General features: G+C 42.2%; 1 protein-coding gene across 1 annotated transcript; it reads right to left on the minus strand.

The window, feature by feature from the left end:
• Positions 1 to 313: 313 nt before the first annotated feature.
• On the minus strand, positions 314 to 22716 carry CASS4 (Cas scaffold protein family member 4). The gene is made up of 7 exons (XM_029087240.1): positions 22681 to 22716; positions 9707 to 10135; positions 6322 to 6426; positions 4746 to 4895; positions 2309 to 3643; positions 1433 to 1492; positions 314 to 727 (listed from the first exon to the last, which is right to left on the minus strand). The coding sequence occupies exons 1-7, from the start codon at positions 22714 to 22716 to the stop codon at positions 314 to 316; spliced, it is 2529 nt and encodes an 842-aa protein (XP_028943073.1).
• Positions 22717 to 23473: the final 757 nt, after the last annotated feature.

Consider the following 23473-nt stretch of genomic DNA (forward strand, 5'->3'; position numbering starts at 1 on the left):
TAATAAAATAATTTTGCTCTAACACACAGCAAACATTCCTGCCCAGCCACTAAGATGATGACATTTCCAGGCAGGATCTGAACAATATAGAAGAAAGTACAGATTTAATTCTACAACTCCTCTTCTGCATCTGCTGTGGTGTGTATCTTCACCTGCTAAAAGTGCACCAGCACCCGGGGAGCTGCCGGCCAGCAGCTCTTAGAGGTGACAGAAAGTTGGTGTCACTAAACTGCATTTACCCCCCTTGGCTGCCACATACCAAAGGTGCAAAAACAATGGAGAATTTGTAAAAAAAAAACCAGCAAAGTGTCTTTCATTCCATCATTGCTCTAAACTGCTGCGTGTACTTAGACAGCTCCTCAGTTTGATCCTGAAGTTCCCTCATGGCATCGGTGTTTGGATATTGTATTGCAGCGTTTTTGGTGGCAAGAGCCAGATTCTTCAAGAGGCTGCAAAACCGGCTGCTGCTGTGGAGAATGTCATTCCGAGCATCTCTGTCTTGAGTTTCCTGGCAGAGAGAATCCACTAACTTTTGTCCCACCATAATGATCAATTTGCTGTGGGATATGAAGACCTCAGGTGGCTGGTTGTTGCTCAGACTATTAGTAAATACACCAATTGCCTTGTGAAGTGCATTGAAACACAGCTTACAGTGTTCTGGGAGAGCAATTTTCTTTGCAGAGTCCTGCTTGTTTTGAATTACAGTCTTTTTTGCAGATGGCAAAACCTGGAAAAGGGTTAAAAAATAAAATAGACTCAGCTTAGCAGCACACTGATTGTTTCTTTATTTGCCCTACTCTATATTCTTCACGTTTCTTCACTTATGGGGAGCTTTGTTTGTTAATAGTCTCCAAATTGCCCCAGCCCAGGAGACTTTTACAATAATTTCTGTTTCCATAAAGTACTGGGCTTCAAAGTGGTATTTTCTTCCAATTGCCTTTTTCCCCCTAAACAAATTTCACTGAACACGATTTTAATAATGGATAGCACACAAAGTGCTGGAGCTAAACATCAATCCTTTATACAGTCTGGACTTCAAGCTTTCAGATAGTACAAAACATTCAGACCTGATCTTTAATGGTGCTGACTTCATGGAGGTTATGAATTATTAAAACTGTACAATAACAGGAGAGTCAGTCCTTACACCAGGGCGTGACAAGATATTTTGAAATACTGACTCTCACAGCTTTATCCCAAACGATACACCAAAGGCAAGCAAATAAATGACTTCAAACTAGAGTGGTTCATTACATATGAGGAAAAATGTTTTGCACAGGTTTTCAGCAGTAGCTCCAAGAACTAGTTCTGGGAAAATCAACCATGAGAAAACAAATAGATGTGTGTCCAAATGCAAATTATTTTGAATTTTAGCAAGCACAGAAATCAGGGACTAGAAGTCTGGGCAAGTAATAGTTTTCAGAATCAGAAATACCTTTGGTTTTGAATCTGTACTCTTCTTTGCTACTTCTTTACCTGAAATGATTTTCTGTGCCTGTTACAAATCAAAATGAAAGCAATGTTGAAATGGTTTACAATAAAATATTTAAATATAAATGTGTTTTTCTCTTATTTCTGGGGAAAACAACTCCTTGCTATGCACCCTTCATGTTATGGACAACAAAGGTATATTTATTAGAAACAACTGTAGGTTTTTTCCTACTAAAAATTTGCTGTTTGATCCTGCAAGATCTAAGACTGAAACTGACATCAACAAAGCATAACAGTCCCTAAATTCTAAGGACAAGCTCCCATTTCTTTGTGAAACCAAGAGAGTTATAATCTTAGTAGACATTTCAGTAATTCTAAGGAGTATGATTCTTAACAAATTTGATAATTCACAGTAAGAGTTTAATCTGCTAAATCAAAGTGTTCTACAAAAGCACGCTTTCCAATACACCTCGGGTTAGGAAGGTTACATTTCTTGTATAGTCGTGTCAGAATCAAACAAACAAAATCTACTGGCAAGAAGAGAACTGCTAGTCAAAGGAGAAGAAACAAATTGCTAAGCCCCAGCTAAAAGCTGGCTCTCAAATTAATTTAAACAAGCAAGCTAAAATTTATTTCTTGGTGCTTGCTGGCTGGCTACCTGGGTAAATTCTCAAATGCCAGTTCTCTTTATTACTTAAAATTACTGATCATTCTACATGTGCCATCTAGTGCTCTGACAAAATCCTGAATCCACGGAAAGTCTGGAAAACGGGAAGTAGTGCAAACTGAATTTGGCACTGGTGCAAAGATAAAATAGTGCTAATAAATTAATACCTGCAAACGATCAAGAATATAGAGAGTAAAATCCAGTTATACTGACCTGTAACTGAACGTAATCACAATCCTCAGTGGCATTGTCTTGTGGTTTCTCAGAAGAGACCTGACTTTGGTTAGGTTTATCCGGAAAATTTCTCTGAAGTGAATCTGTTTCTATTCTTCTTGGCACTGTGATTTGTTTTGCCATTTTGTATTCTGGGTTCACTTTTGATTGTTTCATTTCTTTTTCCTTCTCCTTCTTTCTGAAGAGAAGCTTTCCATTGGCAATGATGATGGATACGAACCTCTTGATATCATCTGGAATCGTGCGGGCTACCATAACAAAGCGATCGAGGTCATCTGGGTTGTTCTGAGGTTTCCTGAGGACCAAAGCCTCTAATGACCAGTTGCAGTTGTTTAGAGCTTCTCTTGTTTCTGTTAAGATTTTGAATGAGTTCATAAGAATTTCTAGTTGTTTTTTAATTCTGGTCTGAAGGTTGTTATCAGTGAGGTGAGAGGCATTTACCTTTATGACTTGAGCGAAGGCCAAGAATTCTCCCAGGGATACTTTTATGTGATCGACTGCTCTGTGGATTTCTTCAATGCTTTTCTCTAAGTGCTCTTGTAATCTCCATTTACTGCTTACAAAGATCATTAAACTCGCAACTGAGCTGGATACGCTGTGCTGCAATTTAGTCAGCGTCTCTATGGCTACATCAAGCTCCAGTTTAGTTTCTTTGGCAGGCTCTTCTGATGATGACATAGCAAAAGACTCACCAGAAGAGTTTGAGGATGTGGAGAGTGTGCTGCTTCTGCTGTCCACACTAGAAACAGATAATCTGTCTTGTTCTAATTTGGCATCTTTTGAGAGCTTTGAAGGAGCACTGTACGCTTGGTCTCCAGAACTATCCCCGATTTTTTCCATCTCTTTCTTGGACTGCAAAGCAGTGGGCAAACCTTTTGGAATATCATAAACATTCTCTTCAGAAATCTGATTCTCTGCCTTTGGAGTCAGGAGACTTGGGGGGACCTCACAGTTACCATTTTGTGGCAAAAGTAGCACGTCCCGTGAGGATGGAACATCATAAAGATGGATATCTGGAAATGTTAATTTCCGTTGTGTTGGTGGAATATCGTATAATTGTGGATTTACAGCTTTGGCTTCAGTATTTGTTGTTAGCTCCTTGTACCTGGCTGGTGGTATATCATACAGCGCCTGGTTCTCCAAGGAATGGCCAGAAGGGTTTTGTTTTAATCCTGTTTTTTCTGGTGACACTGGAATGTCATAAATCCATTCTGACTTCCGAGGATTTGGCAAAGTATTGTAACGGCCCCAGAACTTTTTCTGAGATTCATTTTCTGAAACATCGGTTTCTCTTTTGGGAGGGACGTCATATAACTGCAACAGAGCACACAGGAATTATTGGCAGTGTTTATACAAGAAATGAGAAACAAAAATTGAATTCTCAGACCATGCAAATATACACAACTCCAGTAATGTCAATGGAATGGCACCACAGAAAGGCTAGCCCATCATTTTTATTTTCTTTCTAAAATACACAAGCTGCACATATGGAGGTTAAAATATTTTGAGCACAGGTGATTAAATCATACAGCAGTGTCCCCAACCAGTGACATCTGTGAGCTCTTCCCTGACTCCTTTGGGGTGGGAAACGTTCATAGTTTTCTGAAATGGCTACAAGAAAAGTGAAATGCCAGTTTATTAGCAGGTAACATTAAACACTCAGTTTAACAGAATGAAGGAGGTAAGGTTTAATTAGCTTCTCCATAAGAAAACACTTCATTTTCCACTATCCTCATGCACATTCATATGCATACCCTGACCAATAAAAATAAGTCACCAACAGACAACTGACCATTCTCAAACAACTGCAATGAGCCTAAGTTTTTGCTTGATACAGGCTTGCTCAGACAGATGCAGATCTTGCCCAATGCCTTATAAATGCATGTGTGCACAAGTGAAGTCTATAAGCTGGAAGATATGAATGCAAGACCACTTGTCATGTATGAAAATTCAGACTAATAGTAATAGGTACTTCAGGACAGGTTGTACCTGGACACCTTACAAGCACAAAGCACAAGCATGAGGGAGTGCAAGGAGCTATGGCAGCGTGCAGCAACAAGAAACAACTCAAGGGACCACTGTGTAACAAAAATTTTAGAAAGAACCAGCCAGCTCAGGCTTCCCCATCTGCAGAAAACCTGCATGAGAAAGGGAGCTCAGGCAAGGGTGTTTCAAACCAAAGCCAGAATTTTCTGAATTTCCCATGAACAAAGAATTCTAAGAAAATTTGATTTTGGAAGCAACAATAAACCGTGTCTCCGAAAGGAAATCTGCTCCCAGGCTGTTGCAGCTGGTTGGTACGATTGCCAACAGCCATGAAGATGTCAGGAATACCAGCTTCAGCGAGCAATTGCTCACATGCTAGTGTCACAGCAATCAGAGGCTATTCTCTTTGAGTCCAAAGAGTCTCACTTACATTGCCTGCTGGTGAGTCTTTCTGGATAACACCTCCTGCCTTTTCTGGGCTGGATGGGATGGTGTAAAGCTGCTTCTGCTCCTCCTGGAAACACTCGGTGGATCTGACCAGCACAGAGCCCTTTCGTGCGGTGGGTGGAGTGGCACTGCTCTGGTCAAAGGGAAAAAAAATAACAGGTTGACTTCAATCCTTTTTAGAGCCCACTGAAGACTGGAATCAAAGCTTTTGGGACATATACTGTGTAGTTTCTAGTTGGGTCAAACTCAACCTGCTGGAGAGGAGGGTGGTGGGCACTAGGTGGTGCAAGGCAGCCACCACCTACACGCCTGGCTTTGGGTCTGAGCAGGGATCACCCCACTTGTACAAAGTGGGTAACACAAAGAGGTTTGTGGATAACTTGATAATAAATGAATTTGAGTGGGCTCAACCCTGCACTGCCAGGTGCTTCCAGGGAGTGTAGAGTGTGTGTGGAGACTCTGCAGATGTGCTCCAGTCTCACACACACCTTTGCATGGTAGGTGACAAGACAGGGCTGGGACCTCGTGTCTGTCCCATTCTGGTGATCTGCACAGGCTGCTGTGAGATGTATAGAATCATAGAATGGTTTGGATTGGAAGGGACCTTAAAGATCATCTAGTTCCAATCCCCCTGCCATCAGCAGGGACACCTTCCACTAGACCAGGTTGCTCAAAGCCTCATCCAACCTGGCCTTAAACACTTCCAGGGAGGGGGCATCCACAACTTCCTTGGGCAACCTGTTCCAGTGTCTGACCACCCTCACAGTGAAGAACTTCTTCCTAATATCTCATCTAAACCTCCCCTCTTTCAGCTTAAACCCATTTCCCCTTGTTTTGTCATTAACTGCCCTTATGAAAAGTCCTTCCCCAGCTTTCTTGTAGCCCCTTCAGGTACTGGAAGGCTGCTATAAGATCTCCCTGGAGCCTTCTCTTCTCCAGGCTGAACAGCCCCAACTCTTTCAGCCTGTCTTCATAGGATGTAGAGGAAATGTGGTGACTTTCACTCTCCCCAGGGAAGCGTGGGATGAAGAGCAAGGTCATGTAACAGGACTCTCCAGCGGTAGATGCAATCAAAGTGTTGCCCTTGCCCTGAGTGTGTCATGGTTACATGATCTAATCCTTTGCATTTTCTTGCCCAGGAGGCAGGTGGTGTGGGTGACATTTAGTTTCTTTTGGTACATGCAATAGTGACTCTTCTGTAAACATCTTGAAATCTTCCCGATCAAACGATACAGAGTCAAAGCACATTTCCTGCTGGATAAACGAAGGCAGAGAGGCTGATGCTCTGCTACTGAGAATTCATGTATCTGTGCCCTGGAACTCAGTAATGGGAAAACTGAAAGTGTTTATTAGAAACGTACCAAATTTCAGACATATTTCTCTAAATGTCTAACAAATTCAAAAGAAAACTCCTTTAGGTTTTGAACTTCCTTAAAAATATATGGTTTTCTGCCAAATTTTATGAAAAGCAAACAGGGAAACACTAGAATTTACCTTCAAATTTATTCTGAGGCTCTACAGGGTCCCAGCTGCAGTGGGGGGACCGTGGCAGGACTCACCTGTGTGAGGAGGGACTCCCGGTGCTGTGTGGATGGAACATCATAGACCTCACTCCTGATATTTGGGACTGAAGCCCGGCATGCTCTCGGGAGAGTAAGCAGATGCTTAAAGGGGGAGAAAAAAGAATAATGAGAAAGCTGCAGTGAGCAGTAACCTCTGGATGTATTTGAAAACTTAATTAGTTGAATTGACCAGTGTTAGAGTAATCTCATAAGTGATTAAAAACCTTTCAGCTTTTCACTGATGGCGATAGACAGGAACTGTTCTTACAAGCAGACATGGTGGTTTTCCCCCCCATAATTCTCCTTTGCCAGCATTTCTGCTTTATTTCAGAGAAGATAAGAATTGGCACATACAAATCAAAGACAATCTGCCTTACCAATCAAGGCAGGGAAAAGATTTGGAGAAAATCCAGCTTCAGTTAGCACTTAAATCTTTAGACTACCCAAAAGCAGAACCACTAAAAAAAGAAAGCAGGGGAATTTCTACTTCTCCAGGCCCACAGAGCCATTAGGTCAAACCATATTTAGTGGCAGTAAGAGCAGCAAAAATGTAAAGGCTGAGATGCATTATTCTGTAATTATGAAAAACTGACTCATTTGGAAGGAGTAAACATAGTTACCCTGATGTCCTGTCCAGCTCCAGCAACAGGGAAGTCCGATATGGGAATTACATTATCAGTCTATACTCAATTTCAGACTAATTATCTTGTTTACTTAAAATATTATTTGAAGAGCCATGACCAGATCTGTGGGACAGATCTGTTAAGGTGCCAAAACATGAGTGTTGGAAAATGATTTTTTTTTTTTTTTTTTTAATTAACCCCCAAAACACTGCATTTCATTCACTGAGCATGGGTTTAGCTGAGCTTTCCACAGCTACTTTTTAAATGGACGAATGCAAACTACTGCCTCACAGGAACACCGCTGGAGAGGAGACACTGCAGTAAGTGATTTAAAATCAGAGGCAGTATTCTCCATCACAGCAGTGTTGTGGCAACTAAATTTAGTGGAAATATGGTAGAGGAACAAGACAGCTTTACAACTGCTTGCTGTGTCTTTGTGAAAGCTCTTAGCTGTCATCTGAAGAAAGGGAATGAGGAGTGAACACAAACCCCCTCAGCACTCTGTGATATGAGCCACCTTGCTCGCAAACAGAGGCAGAAAAGAGAATTTCCTGAGTAGAAAGGGTAAAAGATAAGTGGTATCAAGAAAGCCACCCGTAGCCCAGGTCTGTTTTCAGATGGACAAATCTTACTCATACAGCAAAAAGGAAACCCACTGAATATCACATCTTACTGTTCTTTAAGGTACTTTCAGTCACAGTAAAGCAAGAAGGTGCCCTGTGTATCAGGCAGAAGTGATGAGGCTTTTCTATAGGGTGAAAGCACATAGGCTTGGAGGGATTTTGTTTTGTTTTATTGCTCTCAAAGACTCAGAGTGGCTTTACCCAGCTGCTCGGAGGACAGCTGAGTATGCCAGAAACTTTGCCAGTTGTCCCATAGGATCTCCGTGGGGCGGTCCGGAGCGCTGCGGTTCGTTCTGCTCTCGCACAGGCTGTTCACTCGGAGCCTCCCCGTCCATCTGCCTGTGGCTTGTGACCACCCCGCTGCAGTTGGTGCAGTGACAGCTGTGACGTTGTGCACGAGGCAGCCCAGGCAAATCTGAACTTCTAAATAATAAAAGCAGGCGAGGTCTTTCCCCCGCCCCCCCCCTCTGTTAGGGTAAACGAGGTGTATAAACTCATGAAATGACAGAGACAGGAATAGCCAAGGAGTTCTTCTGTTGGGCATTCATTCAGATAAAGAAGAATAGATGACATTGTCAGCCTGAGTTGCTGGCACAATATGGAAAATTTATATTAATCTCCAATTCAATTTTCATAGAATCATAGAATCATAGAATGGTTTAGGTTGGAAGGGACCTTAAAGATCATCTAGTTCCAACCCCCCTGCCATGAGCAGGGACACCTTACACTAGAATGTGTAATGTTTCAAATGTCTTCTTTAGGGTTAGGAACGTGGAGAAATTAGATCACAGCAAGTGCAAAAGGGTCTTTTGTAGCTATTACGGAGCAGTTATGGTAACTGTACACAAAGGCTGGATGTGCAGCTGCAGTGCTGAAAATTAGGTTTCAGTCACCAGAGATGCACCGAGTTTGTCTGTTTCCAGCACCCATTTGCCACCCAGAAGGAACCAGCACCCCGGTTTCCATAACTTGCCTTTCAGCACAGTGGGATGAAAGCTGGCCAACTGAGCCCCATAAATCAAGTGATCATTTAATCAGCCTAAAAGGCTATGTAGCTCAGGGATGAATTTCTTTCCTTTTCCTTTTTCAATTAACAATTCTGAGATGATTTCCACACATGGAATAAAGAGCCACCCAGGGCTGAAGAGCTCATGGGACTGAACAAAAACCTGGACTCCCTCCCCACTTGCTCTATTTACCTTTCATTATAAAAGATTCCTCATTCATTTTATTCTAAAGCAAGTGCAAGTTTTTGCTGTTAAGACACTTGATGCAACATTTAGTCAAATTACACATTCCACATACGTGTTTCATTTCAATGCCAAACCCAAGGAGCAGGGAGAAAGAAGAGGCAGCTGTAATGAAACCCTGGAAAGCTAGGTTTGCAATTCCCCCCAGAAATGGGGGACTGGTGGCTGTTGTCATCACAGACACGCTGGTCACTGTCTCAGCAGCAGCAAGAACAGGCTGGGAGAGAAATCTATTCGGGCCACACAACCGAACCCTGTGCCCTCCAGTATGTCTGAAGTAGGTGCTGCTACTTTGTGCAAGCGTAGTGACAACCTTGAGTAGCAGAAGAGAGAGGCAGCAACACCCTGAGCTTCCCAAGGCACTGGAAATAGTAGAAACTAGACCAAAGGCAGCAATCACACTGCAAAGGGTGATTTTTTAAATTTTTTTTTAAATTGCAAATCATCTTCCTGTGCAGATGGATGCAAAGACCCCAGATGTGTGCCCAGAAGGCTCTGGATGGATGCGTGCTGTAGACCATCAGAGGAGAAAGTTCTGCATCTTGTTATTTTAACTTTGGGGTAGGTTTGTAAATCATTTCTAGATTCTTCCAAACAAATGGTATATTCTTTACTTCCTGCCCTATTTTACAGCTGCTTTAAACTGTCAAAAAAAGTGAGTAACTACAGACCAGAGAGACTCTCATCTGTTGCCAGAGCAGCATTTCTCACACCATGCTATAAACTGTAGCAGAATTGATGGGAGTTTCCTAAACACCGTTTATTTGAATGGCTTTGCTGCAAATTCCACTGAAACCCTCAGGCCAATAGCCTTTGTTATTTTCCCACTCCCAACGATTGTTTTAATAATAACATTTGTTACGTTTATAGCTGCTTATATTCTTACCTGGTTTGTTGAGCTTTGGGTCCTTTCACTGAGCAGCTGTGCAGCCAAGGCTGGTACCTGATATATTCCTTGGGCAGGGAGGGTAGAGACCCTACCCGGAGATTTAACCCACCCCTCCATCTTCTCATAGGTAGATGACAACACGGTAGGCTTAGGGACGGAGGGAACCTGGTAGATGTTTTGTTGGCCCACTGGTGACTCTGCGGAGTCGCTCCGGGTGGAAGGAGGCAGCAGGACAGCCTGAGAGGTGGCGAGGAGCTGGAGACGGTTAGCGGGGGCCAGGCCCTGCCTGCCATGGAGAGAACATTTCCACCAGCCCTCGCTGCCAATGACGTTTTGGTCCAGAACTGTCAGGATGTCTCCTTTGCGGAAGGCCAGCTCATCTGAGCACTCCGCCTTGTTGTCATAGAGCGCCTTCGCCAAGGTGGTCTGGAGAGAGAAAAGACACCAACACTGTACTGTTACACCAGAGGACGTGTTAATTAGTTTCCTATTTGGTGTTTCTCTCCACCTTAATGTCAATTTAATTCAAGCTCATCCATTTTCACATTAAATAACATTTCTCAGAGCATTGGTTTCAGAGAGCTAACTGTTTCCAGCCTGCGTCTGCTATGTTCAGTGCAGTCACAAAATAGACAATAATAAAACTGCAATATGTTTCTTCACCACCTTTCCCCACTGAGGCTCTTGCAAAACATTGTCAGTGTTCATTACTTGGACTTTATGAACATCCCTACAAGAAAAACAGGTGATTTTTCCCACTGGCATTCTGTGAATTCTTTGTCAGAAGCTACAGAGAAAACGCATCAACCATCCAAAAATAAAACTCATGCCTCTCTATGTGCTACCCAGTTTATCTGGGGACTTCAACTGCACGTGAGAAAGGCTAATTATTTCTTACCTAAAAAAAACCCAAAACAAAACCCCAAACCAACCAAAAAAACACTACTTATTTTTTCCAGGTCCACCCCACACTGGAGAGTTGGATCCTGAATTCCTGGATTCCAGGCTAATGATTTATGTGACACATTAGCTCAGGGAAAAATCTAATCATGCACACAAGGACACCAAGCAAATAGGTCAGTGCATTCATGAGCTTATTTTCAAGTAAGCACACCTAAAACAGTGTCTGTGCTTGTCTCCATCACACATCACCTGTATCTGAACACTTCTGTCTCCAGGATATCTTGCAGCATCTTCACAGAGTGCTCTTATTGTAATTTTTTTTTTAGACAGGAAACCAAGACAGAATAGAATAAGCGACTTTCCTCAGATCACCAAAAAAATCAGTGATTGACAGCAAATATTTGTATTTCCCAGCTCCTTTGCCACAGGGCAGCCCTACCTGTCCCAGCTGAAGTCCATAAATTTCTGGAAATCATGAGTGCTTAGTTCACCGCATTTTATTTTTAGCATATTTATTTTGGGTATGTGTTTACTCATTACAAGATGACAGTTAAAAGAACGTGTAGTAAAAGCAGCAAGTAGCTTTATTCACCTGAGGCATTTGTGCAAAGGGTAGGGAGAGCTGTGGACATAGTTTTTTCAGTACAAGATCCTATTTGCTTTCAGCTTTAAAACAAGACTGTTTCCCAGTCAGCAGGACTCTGGCTGCATTTCAGCATTAGTTTCCTATCAGAAAGTGCCAGTAATGTCCAAAGAGATGATAGTGCCCAAAGAGGAAACGTGATGCCTTGTATTTTTGTCCAGCGCATTTGCTGTAAAGCAACAGCTGGCCTGAAGTTGCAGCAGAAGAAACCAATTTGTCAGCTCAGCTGATGAAAGTGGCCTGTTGTTAGCAGCGCTCATTTCTTCATCAGAGTGGCCATGAACAATGGCCTTTTTATGATACATAGGCTTGTCCATCAGCAGCTGCCAGAGACGGGACAACAGTCCCATTTACCTTATGTCCCAGCCTGGTTAAAACAGTCTTGCCTTGAACATAGGAGCCCACGTTCTATTTGGACAATGCCAAATGCTCTAAACCACCTGTGTTGATGTCAGGCCACCAGGAATCCCACCACAGAGTGCAGCCAGGGTGGGCTTGGGCTTCACAGGACATCACTGCAATTGTACAGAAAGGAAAACAGCCAACTTTTCCTATTATTCAGCAGCAACACTTCTAGATCTGGCTTAACATTTGATCCCTTCTAGCTGGGCGCTCTACAGACACACTGAAAGACAGACCCTCTTCTTCAGACCCGAAGAGAATGGGCAGAGGACAATTCTCCCCCTTTTGCAAACAGGCGACTGAAATGTGAAGAGCCTTATCCAGGCGCACGCAGGAAATCGCTGGCAGAGCCAGGAAGCCTGAACTCAGGAACTGAGCCCCTGTCTAGTGCATTAGACAACAAAACCATCCTCCCCGGTTGCACCAACACAAACAAGAGGGAAATTTAGTTCACAGTGTGGGTTTAAAAGGCGTCTAAATATTGACATTTTCACAGTCAATTCTTTCCTGTGGGAACAGCATAGTAAACACATTATTGGGCCTAATTCTTTAATTAATCAATGTATGAAAGTCTAATTTAAAATCTCATTTATTTTAGATTAAATGTGCTGATTTTTACTAGGTCAGAATTTGGCCTGTACACATCAGTGGGAATCACTGCAAATAATTACTGTAGGCTGCAACCCAAGTTACACAAAGTGAGGAGACACTTCCCATCAGGGATACTGCAGCAGTGACAAAGCGTGGCTGCAGCAGGTATTAGCAGGAGAAACAATCCCAACTGTTCTCTCATCTCTTTTCCTAGACATCACTAGGTCTGCTTTGCTGCAAAAGGAATGAGGCAAGAGAACAGCCAGGTCAGTGGGAGGTTTGGGCTCTCTTCAACAGCAAAGGTGTTCCACAGAAAGGTTGTCAAAGCTCAACTGACCAACATTTCATTTGGCAAAGTCAGGTAAGTGTACTCAGGAGCACCCACACTGAATGAAAAGTTAAAGTTTAAACTTGCACCATGAAAATCACAAACGTTTTCAACAGAGGGGTCTCTTCACTTGAAGCACAGCACACGTTCCTTTGTGTTTGCCAATAAAACTACACAAGCGTCCAAGGGTGAGCTGCCCACAGCGAGACACCAACTCAAAGCAGAACATGGTGGTTTAAGTTTTGAAAGGTGGTTTCCGATTTGCGGAGCTCAAATTAGTGTGTGTGGCCTCACATCTGCAGGCAACACAAATACCCAGGAACCTTTGAACTCATTTCAATTGCAAGCCAAGCAGGGGATTAAAAACCAAAAAAATTATAGGACACTGTGGAACACTTGACCTAGCTAGAACAACAAATCTTTTTATACGTGATCTCACATCCCGTCTGTAGGGCTAGAACCAAAAAATTTAAGACCTTAAATAGAGAACTGATGGAGACAGGCCTCACCCTCCAGATGATCGAACATGAATGAACTGGAAGATTGTCAGACCTCTGCAGGTCAGCAATGCTCAAAGGTTCTTCCACCTGAGGCAGCGCTAAATTAAATTTCAAGTTTCAGGACACATGATCAGTAATACAGAGTTGGAGAGCAAATCTTTTCCATCCATTCTCAGTTTCAGTATTACATAAGTGCACAGCAACATAATTCACTTTTTTATTAGTTTCTTTCAGGAGTACCAGCCCATCACTGGCTTAACAGGTCAGCCACAGTACAGGTGACCAGTTCCAGGTGACAGACAGGCACTAGTGATCCGACTGCCTTGCAGCCCTTGGTGACATTTTTCAGTGCATTTTAAAAAGGGTAGAGAAACTTAGGAAGGATGGTATTTTAATGAAGATTTTTTTAGCCTTTTGACTTGGAACTAGTCTCTGAAGGAATTTGTAAAGGGTAGAAACGTGTGTAACAGAGTATATTAGTAATTTTTAACTAGTGAACTACAGGAAGGTCCCACACAAAACTCTTTCAAAAGACAGCCTCTTGTTGCAGTGCAACATGAGGATGCAAAACAACAACAACCAAAAAAAAATCCCAAACCACTAAGACAAAACAAAAACCCCCACCAACATCTTCCCTGAACAGACTCTTCTGTGTATTTTCAGGGCTCACAGCCTGGCAGAAAGTTGCAGCAATTCATCGAAAAACCAATACAAGCAGCACCACACCACTGAAGTAACTAATTTCTGCTGAATTCTAATTTCCCCAAAAACACAGAAGAAGGAACATTTTCACAAGGGGTAGAAACAGGTCAAACAGGTCTGCCTTTCTATTTTGCTCTGTGTTCTCCTTTGCTCCTCTATTTAAAGGATTGTTAAGTCCCTGTTAATTTTTGTTTCCTTTCCAAGCATTCTGGTTGCTGACCCAGCCTCTTGGGACCTGAGTGCACCAGGGCTGATATGGAAGATGCATGTGAAGCATTTCTTTTACGTAGTGTTATTGCCAAAGGAATGTAGACAATACTGTTCATATAAGCTCCATTAGTTTTTTAGGAGTCCCAGCTGTGGATTCAACAAGTATTAGCCTAGGATGCTGGAGATCAGCCTAATACTGGTAAAACAAACTGTAAGAAACCCACAGCAATGCCCAGCATCACGACTGCTGATGTGTGTAGCTGTTTTATAGGATATACCTAAAGGCAAGAATTGAAATAGCTGGCTCTGGTACTGGAAAGAGCTGAAGTGTTGGCAGCAAAGAGCTTGCTATAGGTTAGCTGATTTTTCTAGTGGAGTTTGAGGTGGTATTGAAACACACAGTGGTAGAAAAACCTGCTGGAGCCACTGAGCTGGGTCAGTTATGAAAGCTAGATTGGTTATATCCACATTCCACTGAAGTTAAAGCCCTAGAAATACTCCTAGGAGAAAGGTAAGGCCATGCTGAGTAAACCAAAGCACTATGAGGTTGGGTAAGGAGCTGTTGCTCTCCCATCTTCACTGTCCCTTCCCAGCATCCAGCCCACAGCCAGCTCAGCATCCTACAGGCTCCATCTGCTCGTGTTAAGAAATAGAGTTAGTGAGAAGCCATTGGATGCTGAATCTGCTCCAATTTGCTTTCCAAAGAAATCTCATTTTTTGAGACACTTTTAAGAGAATTCATCCCAGGTGTTGGACTTTGTGATCCCAATAACAGTAGGAGCAATTTTATAGACAGGAGTTACACGAGGTTTATGGCAGGCAAGTGCTTGATCCGACAGCACAGATCACTAAGGTCTACCAGGTCTATCTCCAGTTACGAGGAATGAGGTAATTTGTCGTACAGGCTCTGGCTCATCTAATGTGGGGCTATTTGTCAGAAATCAGGCCTTATCTACACTTTCAGCTGTCTAGGACATATGTGAGGAATCACTGTGGCAGCCCCTTTCCATCGTGTAAGCAGAAGCATCTCTGACCTGCCATTAGCTATAAACAAGAACTGCATTCCCAGGATCGCAGAGACCTTACGGGGTGCTCAGCTAGGAGGGAGCTGTGCTTTGGGGCCAAGGGGATCTGCATTTTTTCTTTATTACCAGAGGAGCGGAAGCTGGCTGTCTGCTGCTGTCATCCACAAAATGCCAGCTAGGGCCAGCTGTGTGTAGTTCTTTATTTTATGTCATCTCATTAATGTGTCCTTACAATAACCAACATGTAATAAGTACTAAAGCAACACAGATGAGATCAAAGTGTTTTTCCTTCTCTGACATTTGTTGCTTCTTCCCTGTCAGCCCATCAGCAACCCTGAAAGAAAATAATCTCCTAAAACAAAGAAGATCTTAAAAGCCGGTTCACAGCCCCATGAGAGAGCACCTCGGCAGACAGCACTGGTACTCTTCACTCATGAGCGGGTTTTAACAAGATGATGACAGAGCACAGACCTAGAAAACAGAGGTTGCATCCTCTGCAGCCTCTTCCTGAGACACTGTTCTCCCCCATACAGAGTCCATGACCTCGTTAGAGCAATGCTAATTACTCACATATCTTGAGCCAACCATACTGAATGGACTGACAGTGCAAGGCCTCTGGTACCACAGTTTCTGTTAACTTCAGTGTGAAGAAAACCTCTCATGGAGATGGAAGTGTGTCTCCTTTCGTTGGATTGTAGATCAGATGTTAAGATTGGAGCTCTCTCTACAAGTCAGACTTTTTACATCTTTATGGTTTGTGTATCCTTATCCAGCAACGCTCCCACTACAAAACCCAACAGCCCTTGGGATTCTTCAGCATGAAAGCTATTAACTCATATTTATTAATTGCGACAGCAAAAGTTTTCATTATGAGTCAGTAAAGCTGATATTTGTACAATTCTATAATATGAAATTCTATAACCTCAAAATCAGAGTACTCACAAAGACCAACATTGGTACTCTATATACACAATAAAAATCAGTGCTAAGGCACAAACCCCACACTATTACTAAGATCTCCTGATCCCTCTCCTATCCCAATCCCTACCCTCAGCCTTTAGTACCATGCACCAGAAAAACCCCACCCTCATAAAATATATGCAGATATTGCTAGAAAAATCTTTGACAGTTATCAAATGTTAATTTGAGCATCTTGCCTGCAATCTGCCAAAATAATTTCTGTACTCCTCTCGTCCCACTCAGCTTGTATTTGGAAACTCCAATTCACTGTAACATGCGATTTCACGTGATACATAGGTACTGTAGTACTTCACAGCATTTCAAATAATAACAATAACATTTTATTTTTCATCTATTGTCTTAAATTTGCTTCTTAAAAAAACCCCTATAGAAATAATCTAAAAAAAGAGATAGTTTTAATCATGCAAGTTTTTGTGGATGAAGAAAAATATTTCTCAGCTGCATTTTGCACATAGGAGTTATCTGTAAGCACTTATATGGCAGGAAAATGGGACTTAAAATGTTTGAGGAGAAAGAAAAGACACAACCAAAGACAGTGGGTTGTGTTTGCTAAACAGTTATGTTCATGCATCAGTGACGCCCTCTGACATGTTTACAGAACTGTTTCCAGTTAATCTCTTCACCTCTGAACAAAGCTGAAGAAATAAACATTCTCCATTGCCCCATTAGCTGGGAACACACTTCCCAGAGAAGTCCCTTGTAAATGGCAGACCAAGTTGAGCCCATTTAAGTTTTGCCCAGTTCAGTTTATTGTAGACAGAGTTCATATGGTCAACATAGACAGGAGAAAGAATGATTTACCTTCCATGCTCAGATCTTTCATCTGCATGCATGTGCCTTCCTTCTAGCTGTGGGGTTTGCATGTCCCACTTGATGTGCAACACTTTCTGTGACTTGCAAAAGGTTCTTCCATTGTATTTTTCTGTTTTGTTTGCATATTTTGGAAAATAAGTGTTCTGGCCATACAGAAGTTTCAGATCTTTTTGTACAAGCTTCAACAAGGAATGGACGTCAGGACTTGCTTTTATTCAAATGTTAATTGATTTTGGAGGGTTGAACCAGGTGCTAATCATCAGGTTTTAAATTCTGAATGGTCAAGCAAGTTTTTGATAAAATAAAGAACTGAAGTTTTTAAACTTCAGGCAGAACCACTTAGATGGAAATTGTGCAGCTTCCCGTTAGTCAGTGCTGTAGGGGTGGGAATTACAAGCCAGCTCTGTTAATTTTCTCCCAACTCTTTTCTCCACAGGTGTAGTTAATAACATTCTAGCTGTGTTAAAACCAACAGAAACCCCCACTGTTTTCAGTGCACTCAGGATTTCATTCCCATTTGTAGCATTTTCACATGTGTGGTCTTATGCCCAAGGTCAAGCAAAAATAAACTGCCATTTCCTGCTATTTAAAAAACTGAAGGTGTGTGTATTTCTGGGGTTTGGTTCCTCCTGCTATCCAAAGGTTTTCGCCCATATGCACCAAATCACTTGACTTTTTTGACATTTCTAAACCTTTTAATATCTTAATTACATTTTACTACAACATTTATTTCCACATGTGGATTAAAGATATAGAAAGCTCTGATGAGCACAGGTTTTCTCCTTCTGCCTTTAAGCAATAGCTGCTTCACAGAGACTCCTCAGAGCAAGGTCCTTGCTCCCCTTCCTCTGCCTGCCCAGGGAACAGGCAAGAAATTCCTATGGCAGGTTATTAGGAGCAAATTGCAAATTTTTCATTAGCAGTGACCGCAGGATCCTCTTCCTTCTGGGTGTGCTGGCACGACAGGATGCCATCCCTGCACTCATCCCATCCGGCCTGTGGCCGAGGTTCTGCTGGTTCCCTGGACGTGGCAGAAGTGACAGCGACCCCAGAGACTGGGGCCGAGGGGTGGGTGTGCTCTGATTCACACTGAATCACCAGCAACCCCACAGCTTCCACCAGCTGCTGCTTCCTCCAGCTCTCTCATTGTGCTTATCGGCCCCAAAACATTAACTCTTTTTTTAAGACTACCCTTTTTGGGCAAAGTTTAATTGATCTGAAATTCCAACCTTTCTCTGGGAAAGAAGGGGATGGTTTTTCACCTGTGCTCATCGCTGGCACACGTCACTGCTCCTGTGCGGCAGCTGTACATTGTCCCTTCCCCTGTCATTAACACGGGGCACACGGGGACTGCACAGACCCTGCCCCAAGTCACAGCTGCCAGAGATCAGCTGTAACCTCAGGATGAAAGATTTGGTCAGTTCCACAGTCAGAGAAATTCTGCTTGGCACAAAGCAAATTAACGCTGGTGCCTGCGCTGTGCTGGAAGTCTGGGCAAAAACAACCCAGGGCTATAAAATGGATTTGATAGACCACTTATTCCCCTCTCCTCCCAAAGTAGAGCCCTATTTCCTAAAAATGATCACCGCATCCCCTCCTTTCCTCTTTTGAGCTTCACTTCTCCCTGTAAAGAGCACTACAGGACATGGTGAATCCTTATCCTGGAGCGCACAGACTTTCCCAAGCTCACATAACTCATATTGAAATTACTTGGCATTTTCTTCATCAAAGAGTGACTCAAGTTGTTACAACATTTCCCTTACCCATTTTCTAGTAAACAGTGTAAAAACAAACATAATCTTTTCTGAGATATAACTCAAACCTTAGACATTTAAGCTTATTATTTCCAAGAAAATACAGAAAGCAGGGAATATCCTAACAGTCAGCCAGGGTCATTCATAGCAGCCTTTTTAATAAGACCTATTATTGCCTAATACACATGGTACAAACCCTTACCCTTCTTAACCTTTACTGTTGTTCTTGAGAAAGCATTCTTTTGCAGCTTAACTTGGATTGCATTTTAAAAATTAAGATCACGTGCTCTGTTAGTAACGTGCAAACAAGACCAAGAGCACACTTCAAAAAGCCATCCTGACAGACCCATTTTTTACACTTCTACTACAAACAAAGTCAGAAAAGCCATTACATTACTTGCAACAGATATAAAACAATCTAGTACTTACATTGACCTTCATTTTGCTGTCTCCTGTTTCCCTGTTACTCCATCACCCGAGGAGGAGGATGTGATCTCCCCAGCCCTTTCTCTCCCAGCCCAGTGGGGTGGATCAGGCAGGAGCACTGGTGGGTCTGGCTGGAAGCCCACAGAGCAGATGCCCAACCTCCTTCCACCTCCCACTGCATTTGTTGAGAGCCCCAAGGAGAGCAGCTATTGGGAACGAAGGGAGCTAATTACATCACAAAATTATCTCCAGGGTGCGATTGGCCTGCAGCTGCTGATGGTAATGAGAGCCTGGTGCAGGGGACACAGATGTCCCTCTCAGAGACCCCCAGGGAAATGCCTTTTTTGCTTGGTGACTGCATCCTAACAGGAAAACCCAGGGCAGTGGGGATGGACCAGAAAGTGAGGATTGGATTTTGAAGCATTTTTGCAACATCATTTTTTACTCCTGATTTTTTTTTTTTTTTTTTTTTTTTTTTTTTTTTTTTTTTTTTTTTTTTTTTTGGTACTTAAAAGTGATTTGATATTCTTTGAAATGTTGATGTTCAGGTCTCTAGAAAACTGAACACATCTCCTTAGTAGTTAGAGAAATCCCTGCAAAATAATCTCACTCTTGAGAGGCAGAAAACCTGAGGAGGGAAGCTAAACATTAACTGCAGCTGAAGGGTTTTGTTTCTTTGATTATTTAAAAAAATGCTTTAATATTATTAAATAATAGTGTTACTTAAAATTATTCATAGTTGCTATTTGCTCAGCAACAGCTCTGCCCAGGTTACACTTAACACAAACACAATGGGTTTTACAGCTTTGCACTTTGAGTGTCTTGGGGTTTGCACACTTTTACTGGTTTTGCCTTTGCACTTGCTGCCTTTTCTCTGGCAAAAGTCTTTTCCTTCCTCTTTCCAGAGTAGCTTCAAGATTAAATTAGACACCCACTCCCAAACCCACAATCATGTAACTAGAAAAGCAATGCATCTAGAATACAAAATGCTGAATTGAAAATGCCTTCTCAACAAAATCGACAGCTCTGGGCTGGGACTGGGAGCAGAGAAGCAGCAAACACAGTTGCCTAAATAAGAAAGAATTCCTGGCACAAAGCAGCTCATTTGAATGCCTTTGGCCTTTTATTTTCTTTTTCTCTTTTTTCTTTTTTCTTTCTTTTTTATTTTCTTATTTTCTTTTTCTTTTCTTTTTTTTTTTAATTTTATTTTCTTGTCTTTTAACCAGCAATTTTACTACTTTCAACTCTCGACTTCAAGCAGAAGATAAGAGAACAGCCATTCACTTACCACCTTGGAATTTTTCAGGTGCTACCAGCATTTGAAATGATCCAAAAATACAAGTAACAAAGCCATAACTAGTAGCCAAAAACCCCTACTTTCAAATACAATTAAATGTTCTCTTGAATTAATCCCAGGCAGGATCCCTGCTATGCTGGGGCAGGGACAGAGGCACAGAGAAGTGGAAGAAAATGGGCAATAATCACAGAGCAGCAGCAGCATCCAGAGAGCTTTCCCACCAGTCTCAACCTCCTGTGCCACCATCACCTCCCTGAAGGAGCTGGGCTGGACTAACCTCCTGTGCCACCATCACCTCCCTGAAGGAGCTGGGCTGGACTGAGTGCACCTCACACAAAAGTAAGGCAAGTGGAGACTAGGAGAGGGGAGGAAAGGTGCTTACTTAAGTGCTTGCTTAATTGTTCATGCTTTATTCTTTCTCAATCACTCGAATTAGTGATTAGAACTTTGTGCTAACTGGCAATAAATTAAATGAAGTGAAAATTCCCTGAGTTGAGACTGTTTTGCTCGTGACAGAACTGAAGTTTTACCTCTAAGATTTCCCCAGGAAAGCTGGGCATCAAGTCCCCTTCCACCCAACTGCATCCCTGAGAATAGCCCCAAATTTATTGTCTGAGGCCCAGGAAAACAGAGACTTCACCATCCTCAGCTGTATTTCCTCTGGGCTATTTAAGTAACTCCTTTCTCAATATGTTGGCTCTGGCAAATGCTATTTTGGAACATGTATTTTCTCCCAGGTGTTTGAGATGCAGACTGGGGGGTGACAGTGGGCACCCCAGAGCCACGGGGCTGTAGGTACACGTGTCCCCAGGTGCAGAGGAGCTCACAGAAACACATCTCATCTCGTTCTGCACACAATTGTTTGTGGACAAGATGGGAACATGTCAACTGGGCATTTTGGAAGGGGAGACAACGTAATCAACGTAATGTGTGTTTAAAAAAAGCTCCTATTTTTCCTTTGGCAACAGCACAGAAAATGTTGTCAAAACAGTACAAGAACTATTGCCCAAGCGCAGCCCATCGTGCTAACTGTGCATCGAGAGGTGCAACATTTCCTGTGCAGGGTATGTTGTAGGTGTATATGCAACAAGAAAGAAACAACATCAGTTCTCTGGCTGCGCTTATTTACTGAATTCATTGTCAGAAATGGTTTTCCTTGTGAAGGAGGAATAGTTGGGGCACAGTGGTAATCGCAGAGCATTACCTGTCACAGTAAAGCTGCTCATGGTTGCCATGTGGTGCTTCAAGAAGTCCAGATAGCAGAAAAAATACATTCTTAGTATTTTCATATTAAGTATAACATTCAAGTATTCTAGCAAACAGTACTGCTAGGTAACAGGAACCTTACAAACAGTTCATAAATTATACAGCAGAAATAAATTTGTCTTTTTCAGTTGTTACTCAGCTGAATTTGACTGGGTTTGTCTAAAGATCTCACAACAGAACAGGAAATCAGCTTGCTGCCATTAAATTTATCTAGCCATTGGCAATCCATTTAGGAAAACTGAAAATATCATACCTAGACACTCTCTTCTATGTATAGAAATGAAAAATATCCTGCATCAATTTCTGATGACTTAATGTAACAAAGTCATCTTAACATGCCTCAAGGAAAAATGAGAGTGCAGAAGAATAACTCATCAAGCTAGTCCTAAACTTTATTCCCCCCCACTATATTTTGTATCAAATTTCCAGGAGGCAGTTTATTTACAATAAACACTGAGATCGTAATCCAGGATGAAAATAACAATTCCATTACACTGCTTATTAGACTTGCAGATGGTAGGACAACCAAGGTACTGACCTTGAATCAAGACTTCAGCATTCTCTAACCCTTAGAGCTGCAGCAGGTTATTTGATCTCTGTATATGTGTAAAACTATACTGGATGCAATATGAATACACAAATAAATGTAAAAAACCTTATAAACTAGTTCCAGTCTTTCAAAATAAACTAATATAGTACTTCAAAATTTCTTCCATTTTGCATGTAAGGTAGGGAAATTATCTACCATGCAACAGGTCACCCAGACTGTCACTGAGTCTCTGACGATATAGCCGTGTCTCTAATGTCACTGCAGGATAGCAGTAGGACAGGTGGAACCTTGAGGTTGTGTATTTATTATTTCACAAATGTGTTTATTCATGGGTATTTGGGAATCCTACTTTATTCACAGTCCTCCCTAAGAAGACATTTCCTCCAGTTAATAGTTTTGTCACAACAAAAAGCACAAGGACCCCAGCGTTGTACAGAGCCCTCCGTCCACCTCGAGATGAGAGTACTAAATATTTCCAACATCACCAAACATCGTGGTGAATTCAAACACCAAACCCTACTCTAGGACACTTTTTTCCTTAATTGTTTATATGCTGTACTCAAAAAAAAAACAGACATACCTTTGCAGTTCTGTTGATTCTGAGGTTTTTATCCATCGTTATTCACCAGCAGCGACACTTTGAGCAATACAGAGAATTATGGCAGGATGGAGACTTCAGCTTTGCACAGTCACTGTGTGTTAGGAACTGCGTCTCAAGAAAGCACATCTGACAGCTCTACCCCTGAAAGCATTTAGGAACTTGTAGAAAAGATTCTGACAAAAGCTAATTTCTTTGACAGCAGATAAGATTAAAAAAAAACAGAATGCAAACCCAAAAAACCCTATTAGCACCTAAAAGTGAGAAAAAAAGTCTGTCTGCAAGTGGAATTTTCCTTGATCTCTCTGTCACCAACTTGTCGCAATTAACCACAGTCAGAAGTCTCACCCTTCTGTTTTGCTACATGTTCCTTCATTTCCTCTTTTAGAAATGTGATGAATACAAGAATACTATGTGCCACAACAGGCTGCACAATGCTTGATAGAAATAAGACCGCGATCCTATCAATTCAGGATTTCGAGGACATTTTTCACACCTTTCAAAGTTGTCTCAACTTTTAAGGCATCGATATAATTTTTTGTTATAAAGGGGCTTTGTGAAAACCTTACGTGTTACCATCTCTACCTGGGGATGAGCGCTGGGTGAAAGACCTCCTGGCTGCACCGAGGTCTGCACACGTACAGAAGCAAATGCGTGGGCTTCGGCTCCTGTCCTGCAACATCCTGCTCACTGAGTAGAGCTGTGCTGCAGCATGTTTGAAGGGTCCCTTACAGCCACACAGAATACTTCCCAACCTGAACTACAGTTACCTGAA

This window comes from Antrostomus carolinensis, unplaced genomic scaffold (assembly GCF_000700745.2).
Source record: "Antrostomus carolinensis isolate BGI_N321 unplaced genomic scaffold, ASM70074v2 scaffold34851, whole genome shotgun sequence".
Lineage (NCBI taxonomy): Eukaryota > Metazoa > Chordata > Aves > Caprimulgiformes > Caprimulgidae > Antrostomus > Antrostomus carolinensis.